Raw genomic sequence first — 20,849 nt, 5'->3', positions numbered from 1 at the left:
GTTATATTACGGGAAAATATGTTTCCCAAAGTTATCGCGTTTTGTAGTAACCAGTCTGTGGAATATGAGTTGTTGCCCGTTACGGCTTTAGGCCGGGAAACAGGCAAACCTGAAGAAAAACAAAAAATTGCATTTTGGCGGTCAAAAACATATAATACAATAACATAGAGTACGATTCGCTACTTAATAATTACTGCCATGCCATATTATTTCATGAGGAATGCATCTGAAGTGCGTGGAATGATTCCATCTGCGTAAATGGGCAATAAAATAGTTCCAAAGAGTTGCATTAAAACTCGCAAGTTTTTGCACGATTTATCGTACATTTAAAAGTCATATTTCTTAATTTAATGCATGCGATCTTAAATATCCAATCAAATATACATCGAATGCGTTTGCTCGGTTTTACCTATTTTATAGGCAAAATTATGGCAAGCTGAGCATTTCGCACAGTTGTATGTGAGAGCAAGGAACGACAACTCTGCGTGGAGATTGCCCTTTTTGCTCTAGTTTACGGTCTTCGCTATCATTCTGTATTCCGAAAACGCAGACGACAGATATCGCATAAGTACAAACCTGTGTGTGCGTGTGTGTGTATTTAGAAGTTAATTAAATGAGTTCTCGCCATGCCTAAGGCTAAGGCTGCATAATAAGTCTATAAGTTGCGTACCTGTGAAAAGAAATTGGTGCACGTTGTTTACATAATGGCAGACGTGGAACTATCCTCCGATGAATATCCGGGATTTACAGGTACATTTCCATCGAAACCAGTTTGTATTCATATAGGAGAATGCGATGTATATCGGTTTGCTAAAATATGTCAGTCCGTCTGTAATCCCTATTATTACTTGTGATTTTCGCTCTGTTCAATTAGGTATCGCTATTTTCACAGCAGTTGTTATCGAAAACTGATCTAATTGATCTATTGGCGCTTGTTTCGAAATATATTTCATTGTCTTGAGTATATACTTTCATCAGTTGATCAGTCGGGATAAGCATTTTAATTTTAACTGATTACACAATTTTTCCTATTCACAGATAAAAAAAACTTTGATTTTCGTTTAGGTGTTGAATGCCCGGAACCATTTATTACAATGCCACCACAACCCAAAGTTCAAAAGCCAGGCCAATTAACGCCAGAAAAAGTACAGGAGTATTTTAACCAGGTAAGATAAAGATATAGTAGCATATTTAAACGAAGAACAAAGGTTTATTTAGCAAAAAAGTTAGCGAGGTATACATTTACTTATTTACATTCACAATCATTTATACGCATTATTACATTAAAAGTACTGTTTATGATGAAGACAGTTTGTTTCAAAATGTCATTTGGTTTAATAGATAAAATATAACAAACTTTAAAGTTCGATAAGGCTACATGTTGTTTTTTAAGTGTTTTACATGTACGATGTGGTTTTGATTTTCTTACCATGAGTAATTCAATATTCGTTGTTACAGTATACTGTACATATATTGCAAATACAGACACATACAGATTTGCAAATCATTGCATGACCTTGAGCTACATGGCAGTCAAACTGTACAGATCTGATAAAAATGTTATCAATCCAGATAATTATTTGACGGCGTGTAGCTTGGCTTTAATGGGATGGGGTTGCCCGCCTTCTTTCAGTCTTGGCCTGTCAGATGTGCGTTTTAGGCGCTTAAAAAATTAAATAATAACGTTTCGCAAATCACCGTTCTCATAAACAAAAAAAGATAAATGTTTTAAATGAACAATCGTTTAAAATTATTTGATAAATATATTTTAATGTTTAAGCTGTCATTTTTCATTTAAAGCATAGCAAAATGTGTTAACGCTATTGAAAATGACAATTCACCATTTAGTTGTTGCACTTACTGTTGTTTATACTTTCCACTATACCACGTTGTTTATATGACCGGCATTTTTTTATATCGTTTAGTAATTTATTACTGTTTTGGCAAACGAATGAATAAGGCTTCCCCTTTGCAAATAGGCCAATATTCCCTATTAATTTACACTCATTTTACTAAAACAATTGAGGCTGTCGGGTCATCAATATATGAATTTATAATTATTCGTTTTATAGACCAGTCATTTGAACTTTTCTATCGTTGTTGAGCATTGAACAATTCACTTTGTGAGATTCTGAGATAAAAATTGATATTAATATATAGATCATTAGCCCATTTATGCCTAGCGTCTAGAAAAAAGGCCTTGGCAAACAGCGTAGACCCAGATCATGCGGCGTCTCATCAGGGTCTGCGCTGTTTGCTTGAAGGAATTTCTGTTAGAAATAATCTAAATATAGAAATAAATATACTAGACATCCCTAATTTTGGAAATAAATTTCTGTTTCTTCTATATTCTTTTACAAAAAATCCAATTTAGAAGGATGGGAGAGTCCACTAGGCATAAATAGGTTAAAGGTTTCGCGATCGATAAGAAGCTTAAACCCTAATTGCACTAGTTATGCACTAGTTCTGCACTTCATAATAATCTTAGTATATATTGTATAAAGGTTGACTAATATCAGTCTTGTTATTTGGCGAAGTTAACATCACGTAAGGTCAAATTAGATTCACTGTGAGATAAGTTGACATTGTGTGAGTCCAATTTTACGTTCCGTAAACGTTATCATATAACCAACATCGGGTCGATATAGACATGTGTGCTGGTCACGAATAAACAAATGCAAATTAATCCCTGAATTTAGAAGCATTAACAAATTGCCACTTGTCTTTCTACTCTATATGGGAATAATCCCACAAATATAATATATAGAAGCCGTGCTCTTGGAAAATGGGGTTTAATGCTTGTGCGTAAAGTGTCGTCCCGGATTAGCCTGTGCAGTCTGCATGTGCGTAAAGTGTCGTCCAGGATTAGCCTATGCATAATGCATGTACGTAAAGTGTCGTCCCGGATTAGCCTATGCATAATGCATGTGCGTAAAGTGTCGTCCCGGATTAGCCTATGCATAATGCATGTGCGTAAAGTGTCGTCCCGGATTAGCCTATGCATAATGCATGTGCGTAAAGTGTCGTCCCGGATTAGCCTGTGCAGTCTGCATGTGCGTAAAGTGTTGTCCAGGATTAGCCTATGCATAATGCATGTGCGTAAAGTGTCGTCCCGGATTAGCCTGTGCAGTCTGCATGTGCGTAAAGTGTCGTCCAGGATTAGCCTATGCATAATGCATGTACGTAAAGTGTCGTCCCGGATTAGCCTATGCATAATGCATGTGCGTAAAGTGTCGTCCCGGATTAGCCTATGCATAATGCATGTGCGTAAAGTGTCGTCCCGGATTAGCCTATGCATAATGCATGTGCGTAAAGTGTCGTCCCGGATTAGCCTGTGCAGTCTGCATGTGCGTAAAGTGTTGTCCAGGATTAGCCTATGCATAATGCATGTGCGTAAAGTGTCGTCCCGGATTAGCCTATGCATAATGCTTGTGCGTAAAGTGTCGTTCCGGATTAGCCTATGCATAATGCATGTGCGTAAAGTGTCGTCCCGGATTAGCCTGTGCAGTCTGCATGTGCGTAAAGTGTCGTCCCGGATTAGCCTGTGCAGTCTGCATGTGCGTAAAGTGTTGTCCAGGATTAGCCTATGCATAATGCATGTGCGTAAAGTGTCGTCCCGGATTAGCCTATGCCTAATGCTTGTGCGTAAAGTGTCGTCCCGAATTAGCCTATGCATAATGCATGTGCGTAAAGTGTCGTCCCGGATTAGCCTGTGCAGTCTGCATGTGCGTAAAGTGTCGTCCCGGATTAGCCTGTGCAGTCTGCATGTGCGTAAAGTGTCGTCCAGGATTAGCCTATGCATAATGCATGTGCGTAAAGTGTCGTCCCGGATTAGCCTGTGCAGTCTGCATGTGCGTAAAGTGTCGTCCCGGATTAGCCTGTGCATAATGCATGTGCGTAAAGTGTCGTCCAGGATTAGCCTATGCATAATGCATGTGCGTAAAGTGTCGTCCCGGATTAGCCTATGCATAATGCATGTGCGTAAAGTGTTGTCCAGGATTAGCCTATGCATAATGCATGTGCGTAAAGTGTCGTCCCGGATTAGCCTATGCATAATGCTTGTGCGTAAAGTGTCGTCCCGGTTTAGCCTTTGCATAATGCATGTGCGTAAAGTGTCGTCCCGGATTAGCCTGTGCAGTCTGCATGTGCGTAAAGTGTCGTCCCGGATTAGCCTGTGCAGTCTGCATGTGCGTAAAGTGTCGTCCAGGATTAGCCTATGCATAATGCATGTGCGTAAAGTGTCGTCCAGGATTAGCCTATGCATAATGCATGTACGTAAAGTGTCGTCCCGGATTAGCCTATGCATAATGCATGTGCGTAAAGTGTCGTCCAGGATTAGCCTATGCATAATGCATGTGCGTAAAGTGTCGTCCCGGATTAGCCTGTGCAGTCTGCATGTGCGTAAAGTGTCGTCCAGGATTAGACTATGCATAATGCATGTGCGTAAAGTGTCGTCCAGGATTAGACTATGCATAATGCATGTACGTAAAGTGTCGTCCAGGATTAGCCTATGCATAATGCATGTGCGTAAAGTGTCGTCCCGGATTAGCCTGTGCAGTCTGCATGTGCGTAAAGTGTCGTCCAGGATTAGACTATGCATAATGCATGTGCGTAAAGTGTCGTCCAGGATTAGACTATGCATAATGCATGTACGTAAAGTGTCGTCCAGGATTAGCCTATGCATAATGCATGTGCGTAAAGTGTCGTCCAGGATTAGCCTGTGCAGTCTGCATGTGCGTAAAGTGTCGTCCAGGATTAGCCTATGCATAATGCATGTGCGTAAAGTGTCGTCCCGGATTAGCCTGTGGATTTTTGCTAAGAAGAGACTTTTTCTAAATGAAAAATACCATAAAAGCGGAAAGTGTCATCCGTGATTAGCCAATGCGGACTGCACAGGCTAACCAGTGACAACACTTCTTCGCTTGATTGTTTTAGTGCTCTAACTACCATGTTCATTTTTTGGAGAAAAACGCATGTAAATGTTCACCCGTTTGTAAAAATGTGAGAGCAAAATGGAATCGAACAACTTCTTCTGTGACGACTGAATCTTGAATCCGATTACATCATAGTAAATATCTCGTTCTCACGAACACTGCGATATAAAAAAAACTTGTTTTTAAAAAAACTGGAGATAAATCACTATAGCAATAAAGCGATGACTTTACACACATGCAGTAAGCGATTCGCATTACTCTCAGTGCTCAAACTCGTAAAAACACGTCAGAAAACATGCTGTTTAATTTACTCAATGTTATATTGACGGTATTGTACAAAAGAATAAGGGTACTGATTTCAATGTCTTTATCCATTATCTGTTGGTTTTATAAGTGTTAACCGTGTCAGCAAATGCGCGGAAGGGTCGAACAGACTTGACACCTGAAAATTGTCGATTAACATTGTTTAAATATATTAATTTATGTAACATGTTAGAGAAGTCACATTACAATATATATTATATATCATTTACTTTATTTCAATAGTTTGCTGTTTATCTCTAAAGGCAGTTTTTATCAGATTTTCTGCAGACGGAATGTTATATCGTCATTTGTAAATGTATGTATTAATAACAAAAGGTGAAAGTAAAGTTGTGCATAAAAAATATGCATACTTATAAATTACATTTAATTTACTAAAAAATCAATGATATTATTGAGTTTCAATTTCAATATTTTACTGCGATTGGAATAAAAGTCGCATTTTGGAAATGGCTGGGTGCCTACGCTGTTTCCGCCACTTTTTAATCCTCCTGTGGGAGTTGATTACAGATTGTCGAAATGACAATTTTTCATTTTTTTTGTCCAAAATTAAAAATGTAAATGAGCTCTATCAATCTCGGAGCCAAATATTACTTATGGCGTACAAATAATGAAAATACTGTTGCGTTTATGAATACTTCTCACTTGAAATTGATTAAATTTTAATCCGTTACAATTGAGTAATTTGGAATGTTTCTGTTCTTTTTGTTACATAATCACTTATATCAAGTGTAACACGTGAGAATCCAAGGACAGCCTGTTGATCCGACTCACACTGTTTCAAGATAATCTGGGGAAAACCTGTTTAAATTTAAAATTATATTGCTATTGTTATGAAGCCATACAGTGTCGTTGTCATTTTCTTTTCTTTGTTCTTAATTTCAAGAACAACGTTACTTGCACCCTTTTTTTATAAAAGAATATATAGAAGAAACAGAAATGAAATCGAGTCTATGAATCTGATAAAAAAAAGACAAATGAGCTAAAAATGAAGAAACTTGCATTATTTATTTATGTCTTAATGCGCAAAGGATAAGTAAAAAAAATATTCACAACTCATGCATGTATAATGTAACATGTCTGTATTTTGTATTTTAGGTCGTTGGCCTGTGATTACGAAATAAATTGACTTGTCATGTCTTGCATTGCCTTTCCTTGTCAATTAAAGGCATACGAAGAATGCCAAAATCTGTGCGCCCTTTAAACCCGCGTTCACAAAATTAATACATCGAAATAGTATAATCCTTTATGTGATAGTCACGTAATTTATAAAATATATCTTAAATCGATATAAATTTAATTCTTCAAAAAGTACGGATTGACAAGATCAAGTTCGTAACTCTATTTGTTTAATGTCTAAAAAAAATGCGTAGCCATATACTGGAACTGCCCGAAGGAAGACATGCTTCTTTTGATTTACACCGTAACGTGGGAGGAAAACGACTTCCTTCCATATTATAATGATATGTAACGGATGCTTAACAAAATATTGCAATATGTTATAGGGATTTACAGTGGCGGATGGATTCTTTACGCCAGAAAAAATAGAGCCATGCAAGCAATCGTATTCCCGTCTAATAGGTGAAATCGCGCAGAAACTTTACGATGCTGGGAAAATTAAAAGTATGCGTATGTGCAGTGCATGGCCATGAGCTACATACCCTTGAATATACAATAATTATATGCAAACACAGAATGAACATAAATTACCAATTAGCGTTAACTTTTGTTTTCGTCGAGTGTTCGTGCTTGTTACCCTAAAATACTAATTTATTTTATTCTGGAAATTTTATCAATTATTTTCGTTTTCAGTTCTTTTACAATATTCACTGGTTATTAATGTTTATTGGTAGGTAACTACAGATATGCATGGAATAAAGCGCATCGAAAACAATGATATATTTCCATGAAAAATCGTATGTCAAACATTGCGGCTCAATGTAAAAAGCCTCTTTTCTCATCCAATTTCTTTTATAGTTGAAGCAACCGCAACTTCGTATAAACGTGACAAGAATGGACAAACTGTATTTGCTCATTCTATTCACATATTGTGACAATGTGCATTTTGAAATCAGAAAACGAACTGAAGAACAATAACCCAATTAAGAAATCAATGTCACAATTCAAAGTCAAAAGTCGCATATTATGTAAAAGGCCCAGCATATGTCTCCTAGAAAACATTGTAAACCTTTTCGTAAATGTCTGGCTTGGCGTTGTTAATATAACGTGTTGTTACATGTCAAAAACCACATATTATCTAGAATCAACCTTTTGATGATTAAGTCTCTCTTTATTCAGGATCTCTTTAGGGTAAAGCTAACTCGTTATCACACTGAAAACAGCAAATTCGAAGTGACCTTTGTCAAGCTTTTAATGATGACTTGTCTAATTTGGCGTTTAAAGTGTAGAGTGTTATCGCAGTAAATATATTCTTCGATTTTTGTCAACCTTTTAAAAAATTATGTCTTTCCTTTGGTGAGTAAGCTAAAATTAATTATCACAATTATAACAACTCAATGTTGTTTTAGACCATTGTGTACGAGTAAATGTTAAATTGTTTTCATCATACGTGGAATAATAACTCGTAATTACACTAATTATGAAATTATGCTAAGCGAATGTTAAACAAAAATAGCGTGCACAACAGGTTTAAACACCACGCTTCAAATAAAAAGTGTATGCCTGTCACTTGTCATCAGCGAATCCGTTTCAACTTAAAGGCTGTGTTTTAAAATTGTATGATTTTTTTTTAAATATTGCACTATGTGTCCTATTTTTTGTAACATGTAATATTTCTATTCCACTTTGTTCCCTGTCCTGATATAATGACGAAAAATCATTTTAAATAGCATATAGTATATATTGAAATAAAATATAAGAAATATTTGGAATTTGCATAAGCCAGCAGTCCAGTACAAACAGTGTGTATTCTTTAAACGTGATACAATCCACCTCGCAGGAGCAACACATGTCGGACTGTCTGTGTGCGCATCTTCAGTCAAAGTCAGAATATGTTACCGAAGTTTGTCAGTTTGCTTTTTATAACACAGTCTGGCACAAATTATCCAGCCGGAAAGAAATCTGCGTCATAATGAAATGCTAATATACCACATAATTCTAAATAGTTAAGAAACTTATGTTAGATACATGAAATGCTATTTGAACACACATACAACATAAATGTACGGAATCCGGATAGTGCCATCTATAATCTCGCACTTCTTTCATCCAGGGCGACACTAGACACACGAAGTGATACTTGATATTTTTCTTGACAGTCGCGGCGTTGCACGATATTTTTCTTGACAGTCTCGGCGATATATTTAACACGATATATCGCCCTTGTGTCGGTAGCCCAAAAGGCGATATATCGTGTTCAATATATCGTGCGTCGACGCTACTGTCAAAAAACTATCGTGCGTCGCCGCGACTGTCAAGAAAAATATCGTGCGTCGCCGCGACTGTCAAGAAATTAATCGTACGTCGCCGCAAATGTCGCGCAAAATATCAAGTATCGCTTCGTGTGTCTAGTGTCGCCCTTTGAACGCGACACTAGACACACGAAGCGATACACGATATTTTGCACGACAGTCGCGGAGACGCACGATATTTTATTTTTCAAATATCGCCCATTTTATCCGAATCTCGTGTATCGCGGTCTTATTTCAGACCGCGACACTAGACACACGAAGCGATACTCATACTTTTCGCGACAGTCGTGGCGACGCACGATATTTGTACTGTTCAAATATCGCTGTAATAATATCGCCTGTCCACTGTCAGGTTTTCAAGAATATCGGGGGACACAAAAAGGTGATATTTTCACGTCATCAAGCATGTGCATCATGTCGTATATATATCTTTTGATATACTGTTATTGTATAATAATGTTTATTTCTGATCAGCAATTAAAATGTATATGATTGATATAGCAAGCTATTCGCTTCTTATACTTCAATCTGGCTATAAATAAATATTTAGTATTACATACATTTTTTATATAAACGTATATTTGATGATAGGAAAATCGCTTGGAATAACGATTTTGAATATAAGACTGAGTTCCCAAGGTTATGTTATTAGTTGTTCGATTCTACAGTTCAACGTGCATTACGTGCTTTTGTTTAAATCATATTTGATATGCACAAAAGTAACAGCGTGAACTTTATCTGAATATAATTATATAATAGTCATTTATATTTTATCTGGAACCCTGTTAAGCAATATGAAACAAACGTTTTTCGCCCTTCAAAAGCGTTTTTGTTAGCCAATATGAATATCATAAAATTGTTGCTTGCACTGTATGCAGTTTTATTTTTGCCGATAATTTATTTGATAAAGCATTATAAAAGGTAAAACAATACCAGCAACAAAAATACCGTCTGATTAATGTATCAACAGACTGGACATTCATGTTGCTCGTCAATAATCTAGATAACCTATCAATGACGATTTCAAATGTACTGAAAATAATTCTTCCATAATAACGATATATTCAACACGATATATCGCCTTTGGGCTACCTACACAAGGGCGATATATCGTGTTAAATATATCGTGCGTCGCCGCGACTGTCAAGAAAAATATCGTGCGTCGCTGCGACTGTCATTAAAAATATCGTGCGTCGCCGCGACTGTCAAGAAAAATGTCAAGTATCGCTTCGTGTGTCTAGGTGTCGCCCTTGATTAAAGAAGTGTGAGACTATAGATGGCACTATCCGGATTTCGTATAAATGCGATTTGATGTTACATCATGTATTACTTCAAAATTAGAATAAACGCCGAATACCGTTTAAAGATATTTCTTGTTAAACCTTATAACGTTCAATTGTCCATTGTTGCATTGCTAGTATAACGAGTTATTCGACTGAGAACAAGCACACATCCTCTATGACTTATTGCTTATCTAACAGACTTATACGAAGGATACAACATGAGTGATCGCCTCATCAAACTGGAACAGGAGTGGCCGGGGGCAGTGGTCATGTTGCTAAAACTGGGTCAGCTCACACCGGTAACTGTTTTGAAATTCCTTTTGTCATAACCCGAGGTTAATCCGTTTAATGTTGTCTTTGAGTGGCATGAAAAGACTCAACATAGCTTTAGCAACCTTATACGGTAAGGATATCTGTAAGTCTTTGTTAACTTAAATAAAATTGATTGTATCAAAGGGCAAATACTTTAGGAAGAGTCAACACATTCCTCTTGACCATTTCCTTTAAAAAAATATTTTTGTTAAGTCAAGCCCCTAACTATCAGGCAGTTCATTTACAATCATGTACTCGATGCTCGCATTGTATGCTTTACCTAGGAATTCGCCGCACTTTATCAGCACGAGCGGCTTCTCAACGCCATAGAGCAGCTAGTGGGACCGGAAATAGGGGCCAGCCCAGTGTGGAACACCCGTCCTAAGACCCCTAACCACGCCGAAACAGAAGTCCCTTGGCATCAAGGTAGGTACTTGACATTAGTTGCATGTTGCGTCCTGGAGAGCCACTGGTTCGTTCCCTACCCTAGGGGTGTTCACAGAATCCTCTAAAAGGGACTTGATGTCAGATTTAGGCTGGCACGAAACATATCATTACATATGTTAACACAAATTTGTTTAATGTTTCGAAATGTCTAAACTAATTATAATAGCAACAGAAAAGGTTCAAGTTAAATTATCGCCGCCAACGGGATTCGAATCTAGGACTTATTTAAGCAAAAACTAGAGCACTACCACTTCTAAACGCTTGCTAACTATGAACATTGATTATAAACCTTATTATTGTACTTACCTTTTTTCTCAATTGTTATCGAGGAAAATAATAATTATTTTACTGATTGCGAGTGATGATTATCCTTTAATGAACCAATATTGTTAACGTGTGTCCTAGTCAGGAATGTTATTTCACATTTTGTTCTGAATAATACTTAAATACATTCGGCTTTTCACCAAACAGTGAACACGTCAGATTTAATCAACTTCTTTGGTGTACGCATGAACGAACATCTACATGTACACAATCATTGTATTTTAACAATACCCGCCTATTTAAAACACAGATTCTTTGGTGTATGCCTTATACAAACGTCTACTAGAACACAATGATTGTATTTTAACAATGCCAGCCCATTTAAAACACATTTCCTTGGAGTACATCAAATAATCTTTTTCAATTCTTAAGATGACGTAACTCAGTTCCTTTATCGCATGTTTTAGAAACGTTTTGTCTCAATAAGCGAAACATAATTCATGGTTTGAATGCTCACAGAATCTGTGTAATTCAACAAAGAGGACATCGAATAAACGTTCACAATTATAACTGACTATTTTTTTATGCCCTATTTTTTAACATTGTAATAGTCTTGAGAAACAAAAAATGTGTGTTTTCTACACTCATAGATTCTAGTAATGATGCAAATTATTCGATTTTATAAAATACTATATCAACTGACTTCATGATACCCATAAACGCGCGGAGTCTTTCAACATTGCTACTCCTCATTTAATGCAACTTTTACCTGAGAATGCCGTGATGATCATACATAAAATTGTTTCAATCTACTCACAGACTCGGCGTACTTCGACAAGGACAGCTACCGGATGTTGATCGCCACGGCTTGGATCGCGTTTGTTGACATCACTCGTGATAATGGCTGTATGCAGGTTCGATACCACCTCACCCTCCACCAACATCCTTCAGCTAACCCCACTCCCGTCATACCGATTTGGATAGCACGAAGAGTTTCCATGTTTAATCCATTTATTTATGCATAGTGGACTCTCCCATCCTTCTAAATTGGATCAATTTATTTCCAAAATTAGGGATGTCTAGTATATTTATTTCTATATTTAGAATATTTCTTACATAAGTTCCTTTAAGCAAACAGCGCAGACCCAGATGAGACGCAGCAACATGCGGCGTCTCATCTGGGTCCATGGGTTAATAATACATTTTTTTAATTTTGAAATTAGTCTTCCGATATGTTACTAATCATTCTTATGATTGTTGTCCACATAAATGCTGCCATGCTTCTTTAATCAATTGGCAGTTTCGGTGTATCAAAATAAAGAACACTTTGAAAGCTTGCAAGGAAGAGCATGCATCTCAAGTGTTAATTATGTGCAGTATACATTTAGTTTAAAATAGACAGTTGATTAATTAATACCAACTACTTATTTTGAATAAGATTGAAATACAGGAATATTTTAATGGCTGCCAGTGTTGACAGACAGACAGACAAACGGACAGACAGACAAACGGACGGACAGACAGTCAGACGGACGGACGGACGGGCGGGCGGGCGGGCGGACGGACGGACAGACATACAGACAGACAGACAGACAGACAGACAGACAGACAGACAGACAGACAGACAGACAGACAGACAGACAGACAGACAGACAGACAGACAGACAGACAGACAGATACACAGACACAAAATAGTGAAAAGATAAACAAACACGAATAAACGGACAGAAACACGCCCACAAAGAGACATCAATATTTATAGATTACTCAAATAATTCCGAAATAACATTGTGTTTATGCTTAGTTTACCTGACTAAATGACATCCCCTTTACCAACGAAGTGAAAACTAATGGTTTAATGATTTAATTGGTCTTTTGTATTTATCCGAACAACGTTTTCTAGTGTTAGCGCAACTTATTTTCGTTATGCAGTTTGTAAGAGGTGGTCATAGAAAAGGAATGGTTTGCGTCCACGAATGTTGTGACAACTTCTACCTAATGATCAAAGATGAAGAGCTGCAGAATAGGCTAGGTAAATAATTTAATGCATTTCTTTAAACCATTCTCCAAAGCTGAACCAAATTTGACCAGTAATAAAATTTAATTAAAGTCGGATATATTAAAACGGCTGCGGACGTATGCCCTCCCGTCACATTTGAGTTTCAAACTGACGTATGGATTCCCGCTAATGTCACCCTCCGGGGCAGGCCAGGGCAGGAACCATTTAAAACATTAAAGCTTGGATACCTTAGTGTGTAGTAATGAGCCAACATTGTAAAAATATAGTACGTCAAAAGAATGTTTTAATATTCAATAAAAATCATTATGTACTCTGTTTCACTTATCAATATGTGAAAACTTAATGAGACACTGATTAGAAAGTATTTAGGTTTAATATCCAATGTGGCGTATGAACAAGCGAGTGCGTGTTCGTATATTTCCGAGACTGCATCTGGCCGGCTTCCATACGCAACTGTTGTACGGGAATGTGTAAATACTTGTTTTGACCTAGGAGACTTACACTTTTTTTTGTTTAAGAAAAGTGAAACGACGTGTTTTGATGTATAACATGGGGGAGCACTTGTTTTGGTTTATGACAGGTGCGAACCCCGATACTGACTTCATTTCGTGTCCGGTGAAAGCGGGCGGCATCGTCTTCTTCAACAATATGACGCCACATCGCAGGTAACGTTCTATATTTACAATGAGCTCTGCAACTACGACAATAAGTGCACGTCACTTTATGTTTACTGGTAGCTTCTTAATGTTTATCGTGGCTTCTTTATGTTTACTTGTAGCTAATTTATGCTTTCTTGTAGCTACTTTATGTTTCAAGTATCTTCTCCATGTTTACTGGTAGCTTCTTTATGTTTACTGGTAGCTACTTTATGTTTCAAGTATCTTCTCCATGTTTACTGGTAGCTTCTTTATGTTTACTGGTAGCTAGTTTATGTGTTCTATTAGCTACTTTATTTACTAGTAGCCACACAATGTTTACGGGTAGCTGTTCTGTTTTAACTAGTAGCCTATTTATGTTTACTAGTAGCTACTTCATGTTTACTAGTAGCTTATTTATGTTTACAAGTAGATAGTTTATGTTTATTATTACTAGTACTAGTAGCTGCTTTATGTGTACTTGACGCTACTTTATGTGTACTAGTAGCTACTTTACATTTACAAGTAGCTTATAGGTAATTAATGTTGACTGGTAGCTAATTAATGTTGACCAGTAGCTGTTTAATATTTTCTAGTAGCTTCTGAATGTTGATTAGCAGATATTTTATGTTCACATATAGGTTCTTAAAGTTCACTAGTAGCTACTTTATGTTAAGTGGTAGTAACTTTTTGTTTACTTGTAGCTGCTTTATGTTAAATAATCGCCATTTTATGTTAAGTAATAGCCACTTTATGTTAAGTACTAGCCATTGTATGTTTAAAAGTAGCAACTTTATGTCAAGTAGAAGCTACTATATGGTAACTAGAAGCTGCTTTATGTTCAGTAGTAGCCACTCTATGTTTGCTAATAGCTACTTTATGTCAATTAGTTGCTTCTTAATGTTAATTAGTAACCTCTTTATGTTTACTAGCATTACTTTATGTCAAGTAGTTGCTACTTTATGTAAAGTAGTAGCCACTTTATATCAAGTAGTTGCTACTTTATTGTTAAGTAGTGTCAACTTTGTGTTTGCTATTAGCTATTTAATGTCAAGTATTTGCTAACTTATGTTTTGTAGTAGCAACGTTTTGTTTACTAGCAGCCACTTAATGTTTACTAAATAAGTAGAAACGTTATGTTTGCTAGTAGCTACTTCATGTAAAGTAGTTGCCACTCAATGCTTACTAGTAGCTACTTTAGGTCAAGTAGTCGCTACTGAATATTAAGTAGTAGCTTGTTTAAGTTAAGAAATACCTTATTAATGTCAAGAAGTAGCCGCTTAATATTAAGTAGTAGCCACTTAATGTTAAGCAGTTGCAGCTTTATGTTTACTTGTAGCTACTTTATGTCAAGTTGTTGCTTCTTTATGTTAAGTAGCAGCTTCTTCATGTTAAGTAGTAGCTTCTTTATGTTAAATAGTAGCAACTTAATGTGAAGTAGCCACTTTGTGTTCACTAGTTGCTGCTTTACGATAAGAATAGAGCCACTTTGCTTTCACTAGTGGCATCTTTATGTTATGTAGTACTTCGTTATGTTTAGTAGTAGTAACTTTATGTCAAGTAGTAGCCACTTACTGTTAAGTACTAGCAGCTTTATGTTTACAAGTAGCTACTTTATGTCAAGTTGTTGCTACTTTATGTTAAGAAGCAGCTTCTTCATGTTAAGTATAAGCTTCTTTATGCTGAGTAGTAGCCACTTTATGTTAAGTAGTAGCACCTTTATGTTTAAGAGTAGCCACTTTGTGTTAAGTAGTATCTTCTTTGTGTTAAGTAGTAGCAAGTTTATCTTTAGTCACTTTAGTCACTTTTTGTTTACTAGTAGCTTATTTATGTTAAGTAGTAGCTTCTTTAAGTTAAGAAGTAGCAAATTTATGTTAAGTAGTAGCAGCTTTATGTTAAGTTTTAACAGCGTTATGTTAAGTAGTAGCAGCTTTATATAAAGTAGTCGCTACTGAATGTTAAGTTGTAGCCACTTTATGATTACTAGTAGCTTCTTTATGTTAAGTAGTAGCTTCTTTGTGTTAAGTTGTAGCTACTTTATGTTTAGAATAAGCTACTTTATGTTAAGTAGTAGCGTCTTTATGTTAAGTAATAGCCACTTTATGTTACGTAGTAGCCACTTTATTTTTTTACTAGTAGCTCCTTTATGTTAAGTAGTAGCGTCTTTATGTTAAATAGTATCATCTTTATTTTAAGTAGAATCTACTTTATGTTAAGTAGCAGTAGCTTTATTTTAAGTGGTAGGTACTTTATGTTAAGTAGTAGGTACTGTATTTTAAATAGTAGCAGTTTTATGTAATGGATTAGCATCTATAAGTTATGTAGTAGCTACTTTTTGTTCAGAAGTAGCCAATGCATGTTAAGTAGTAGCAGCTTTATGTTACTAGTAGCTACTTTCAGTGGCTCTTGTCCGTCAACAATCTGAAAAACGTATGGTTTACAGGGCTCCTTGACAGCTGCTTTTTCTGTTGTAGGTAACTGTAAATTCTACAAGGCCCTGCTATTTTGTAATTATAGAAAAATACATTTACTCTTTTACAATAACGCAATCATGTAACCATGACAATATTCGCCTTAGCACTTTGATATCATTCTGTACAAGGCCTACGGAAATGGCATGCACAAAATGGGGTGTGGATTTGCGCACGGAAATTTTTATATCTTATTTAACAAAGGGCAATAACTCTTTAAAAGATAACGCAATCGCGAATGCTTGAAAATATGCGAAGTAGCACTTCGGATAAATATTGAAGATAAGCTTTTCGAAATTCGTACGCATATTGCTGGAGGAGTTGCTTGCAGAAGCGTTGTATTTTATTTAAAACAAAGATCTATAACCCTTTACAAATAATGCAATCGTGAAACCTTAAAAATAAATGCGATGCAGCACTTAGAGAGACAAAATAATTATGTAAAATGTTTGCTAAAATCGCACGAAACATATAGGAGGAGGAGTGCAAATAAGTTTTTATTTGCAATTAAAATAATAAATAATCGCCAAACCTTAACGATATGCGCTGTGGTTTTTGGAGATGAAAGTTGGAAAAAAATCTCATGCAAAATGTAGGGGGGGATGCGCAAAAAAAGTGTGACGGACGGAAGCTCGATCACACGAACTCATTTCCGCCTTCCATTTCTAAATATTAATATCCCTACACGTTTTGGCGATATCAATATGCATGTATAGGACTCTTTTAATACGTGTATTCTATTCCCGTGCATGCTTACAGTCTACCCAACCGGTCTGATCACATCCGGTTCGCAATGGATCTGCGGTATCAGGACGCGAACAAACCCTGGGGCTTTTACGGTATGAGCAAGGGAATCCTTCTCCGCTCGCCGTCACATCCGGGTCACGTGCCTGATTGGGACTTTTACTGCAATCAGAACCGTTACTCGGAGATCGAGAAACGTTCGGTAAGAGACTTTGATGTTAGTTCTGAATGTCACTACAGTCTGTATTTCAAATTCGTGTACAGCGTTTCAGTTTTGAACTGACTATTTTAGTTCCATTGTATTTGTGACATGAGCTTTAATAGACGCATTCGAGTCCATTCTCCGGGAAGAACCAGCACTTAGCGTCGTTACTATTGGTTGCTCGGAACCTCCATATCGCACAGCGAATACCATAACTTCAACAAACGTCTCTGCGACACGTGGATTTTTGCGAAATAAAATAAACGAATAAAGCTGTGTTAAAGACTCCCAAAAAATGAAAATATTCAGGATTATATCCGGCTTGTTTATTTGATAATGATATATAATAGTACGCAAAATTACGTCCAATGGTTTCTAAGCAAAATCGATAATACCATGACGTAGATAAAAAATAAACCACCACCAACAACACGTAATTGGATTTGGTGTGAACGCATGGATTTGACTTCAGTAATTCTCGGGCCCAACATCCGCGCAGCGATACAACTGATACCGAGCATACCGTTTATTGGCATATGGAGGTAAACGTTACGCGGAATCTGGCTCGGGACTAGTATCCAAACTAAAAGACAATGTGACCTCTTCTTATGACCCATTACGAAAATAGATGTAAACTTTCAAGAATATCATCTTCTGCCTTCATGCTTGGGATTACCTTTAAATGACACTTGACGTTCAATAATATTTCGCAGCCCGTCGCACATTTAACCAAAATCTACGTCACAGAAACATAATGGGATTTCACTGTGTAACACCAGTACTTGTACATCTTGGACCTTTCAACAACAGTTTTGCGAAGCAAAATGGTGTGTTTTATTTCTAGAAAAAATACATATCCTGTACATATTCAAGGTATTTGAGCTTTTCTGTGCATTTTAAACTTTATTTCACGGTGAACTTTCTTTATGATTAACTTCTCTCCCCCCCCCCCCTCCCAACCATCTGAGTAACCGTTGGGACCGCAATAGCAGAATTGTTGAAGGTCCCTTCTGAAAACAAATATTTAGACTACGTACTTTCAATACCTTGTGTATATATAAAACATTTACCAGATATTCCTTGTGAATATCATCGCAGAGCATTGGTCAAAATATACTTCAACACAAACAAACCATCCAAACAGTCTGGTAGTAACTGTTATGGGTTGGAGGTGGAGTAGGGCCCGGGTGGATCAACAAAACTGTTTTCTTTGGGCAAAGTCAGATCTCTGTACGTGTGTATGCTTTCTTAACACTGACGATATATTACGTCACCGCGTCTTCCGATGTTTTTTTTTTAAATGTCAGGGTGACCTTTCGGACGGGTTGAACACGTTCCTGACCGGCCCACACATGGAGATGTGGAAGATTGTAAAGGCGAGTCGCCACACGGAGCAGTACTTTAAAGAGAAACGTGAAAAGGAAGCGCAGAAATGATAAGTGTTCCGAATAACGAAATGCTAGTTGCTCTTGTTCTAAAATGAAATAGTATAAATGTTTTATGCTATCGTATATCACTGCAGTAACTTCATGAGCATGTAACAATGATCGTTTGTAGTTTTGTTTACAACATGAAATGTTTTATACCAGATTATTGTTAGTGAAAATAATGCATTTTAATAAATGTGTGCACGTAACATGTAATTGCTTTTTTGTTAATCAATTTCAATTAAATTAATATGGCATGATTTTTGTTAAATTGTTAAAGCTTTACAAGTTAACTGTATAGTATTGTGATTACAACACGTTACTATTTATATTTGTATATCCGTCGCATTAGCAAAATCTTCAATCGTTTTTGATTCACCTAACTGTAACGTAACGTATATTCCCTTCTACAGTTTTTAGTTTGTCTATTTAGACGGATCTATTTATTTTAAAGAGAAGTCGTTTTAACGTCAAGTACCATGTCAACATGTATACGTTCTGTGTGAACTGTTGAAAAATAAAACGCCAGTCAAATATCTCGTTTGTTTGTTGTTTGTCGGCACTGTTTAATCAAACCTGAAGCAAGCCAGTCATGTTAAATCGATCCGTTGTTTGGTTTAGAAGATGTTGTTTTGTCGTTTAGTGACGAAAATATAACAAGGGAACCAAGCGGGGATTTAACCTTCTGGCAAAATCGATGGGTATTTTCTCTATCCCCATATCAGAGATTAAGTTTATGTAGTTAGATTGTTTGTGTTATGTTAGCTTGTGATGTTCACATTTTCTACAGTATTTCGCTCATATCGCTGCGGCCAGTCAACCTTCTGACGCCTTGTGGGTAAACTGGTTTACCAGTATGGAGTGGTCAGTGACATACTATGTCTATGAACAAGGAAAATGGTTTACCAGTATGGAATGGTCAGTAACGTACTATGACCATGAACTGGGTAACTGGTTTACCAGTACGGAGTGGTCAGTAGCATACTATGAACATGATCTGGGTAACTGGTTTACCAGTATAGAGTGGTCAGTAACATACTATGACCATGAACTAGGTAACTGGATTACCAGTATGGAGTGGTCAGTAACATACCATGACCATGAACTAGGTAACTGGTTCACCAGTATGGAGTGGTCAGTAGCATACTATGAACATGATCTGGGTAACTGGTTTACCAGTATGGAGTGGTCAGTAATATACCATGACCATGAACTAGGTAACTGGTTCACCAGTATGGAGTGGTCAGTAGCATACTATGAACATGATCTGGGTAACTGGTTCACCAGTATGGAGTGGTCAGTAGCATACTATGAACATGATCTGGGTAACTGGTTTACCAGTATGGAGTGGTCAGTAACATACTATGACCATGATCTGGGTAACTGGTTTACCAGTATGGAGTGGTCAGTAACATACTATGAACATGATCTGGGTAACTGGTTTACCAGTATGGAGTGGTCAGTAACATACTATGACCATGAACTAGGAAACTGGGTTACCAGTATGGAGTGGTCAGAAACATACTATGACCATGAACTAGGAAACTGGTTTACCAGTATAGAGTGGTCAGTAACATACCATGACCATGAACTAGGTAACTGGGTTACCAGTATGGAGTGGTAAGTAACATACTATGAACATGATTTGGGGAACTGTTTTACCAGTATGGATGGTCAGTCACATACTATGACCATGACATGGGTAACTAGTTTACCAGTATGGAGTGGTCAGTAACATACTATGACCATGAACAAGTTAACTGTTTTACCAGTATGGAGTGGTCAGTAGCATACTATGAACATGATCTGGGTAACTTCTTTACCAGTATGGATTGGTCAACAACATACAATGACCATGACATGGGTAACTGGTTTACCAGTATGGAGTGGTCAGTAGCATACTATGACCATGAACTAGGAAACTGGTTTACCAGTATGCAGTGGTCAGTAACATACTATGACCATGAACTAGGTAACTGGTTTACCAGCATGGAGTAGTCAGTAACATAATGTGCCCATTAACTGGATAACTGGTTTACCAGTATGGGGTGGTCAGTAACCTTGTGGGATAACTTGTTTATAATTATGGATTGGTCAGTAACCTTGTTGGTAAAATGGTTTACCAGTATTCTTATTCTTATATGATTTTGTACACAATGCATACAATGTATATTTCGGCAATATGCATACTCATGGTAAACCGGAACTCTCTGAAAACCGGAAGATCAGGCCGGTCCCCAGACCGTCCGGTTTACAGAGAGTCTACTGTATTGTATCAGAACACCCAATGCTGACGTGTACAATCTTGTGCAAAATCAGAAGCCCAAAGATAGCGAAGTAACATGATATGCGATATAC

At 36.9% G+C, this 20,849-nt stretch overlaps 1 protein-coding gene across 1 annotated transcript; it reads left to right on the top strand.

Moving 5' to 3' along the window:
* The first annotated feature begins 512 nt into the window (after positions 1–512).
* LOC127835988 (phytanoyl-CoA dioxygenase domain-containing protein 1 homolog) lies at positions 513–19,027 on the top strand. Its single transcript, XM_052362409.1, has 11 exons — positions 513–568; positions 636–750; positions 1,066–1,166; positions 6,761–6,878; positions 10,168–10,268; positions 10,566–10,707; positions 11,812–11,906; positions 12,925–13,024; positions 13,593–13,677; positions 16,878–17,064; positions 18,372–19,027. Exons 2-11 carry the CDS (start codon positions 705–707, stop codon positions 18,498–18,500), a joined length of 1,104 nt encoding a protein of 367 aa, XP_052218369.1. The 5' UTR covers positions 513–568; positions 636–704; the 3' UTR covers positions 18,501–19,027.
* Positions 19,028–20,849: the final 1,822 nt, after the last annotated feature.

Source organism: Dreissena polymorpha, chromosome 1 (genome assembly GCF_020536995.1).
Source record: "Dreissena polymorpha isolate Duluth1 chromosome 1, UMN_Dpol_1.0, whole genome shotgun sequence".
NCBI lineage: Eukaryota > Metazoa > Mollusca > Bivalvia > Myida > Dreissenidae > Dreissena > Dreissena polymorpha.
This window is presented reverse-complemented; position numbering and strand designations above follow the sequence as displayed.

Bases quoted from the DNA above. Each gene is read 5' to 3' on its own strand.
- LOC127835988 (XM_052362409.1), top strand. From the start codon at position 705: ATGGCAGACGTGGAACTATCCTCCGATGAATATCCGGGATTTACAG. The intron at 13,678-16,877 runs GTAACGTTCTAT...GCATGCTTACAG, and splicing joins AATATGACGCCACATCGCAG to TCTACCCAACCGGTCTGATC. The intron at 17,065-18,371 runs GTAAGAGACTTT...TTTAAATGTCAG, and splicing joins CGGAGATCGAGAAACGTTCG to GGTGACCTTTCGGACGGGTT.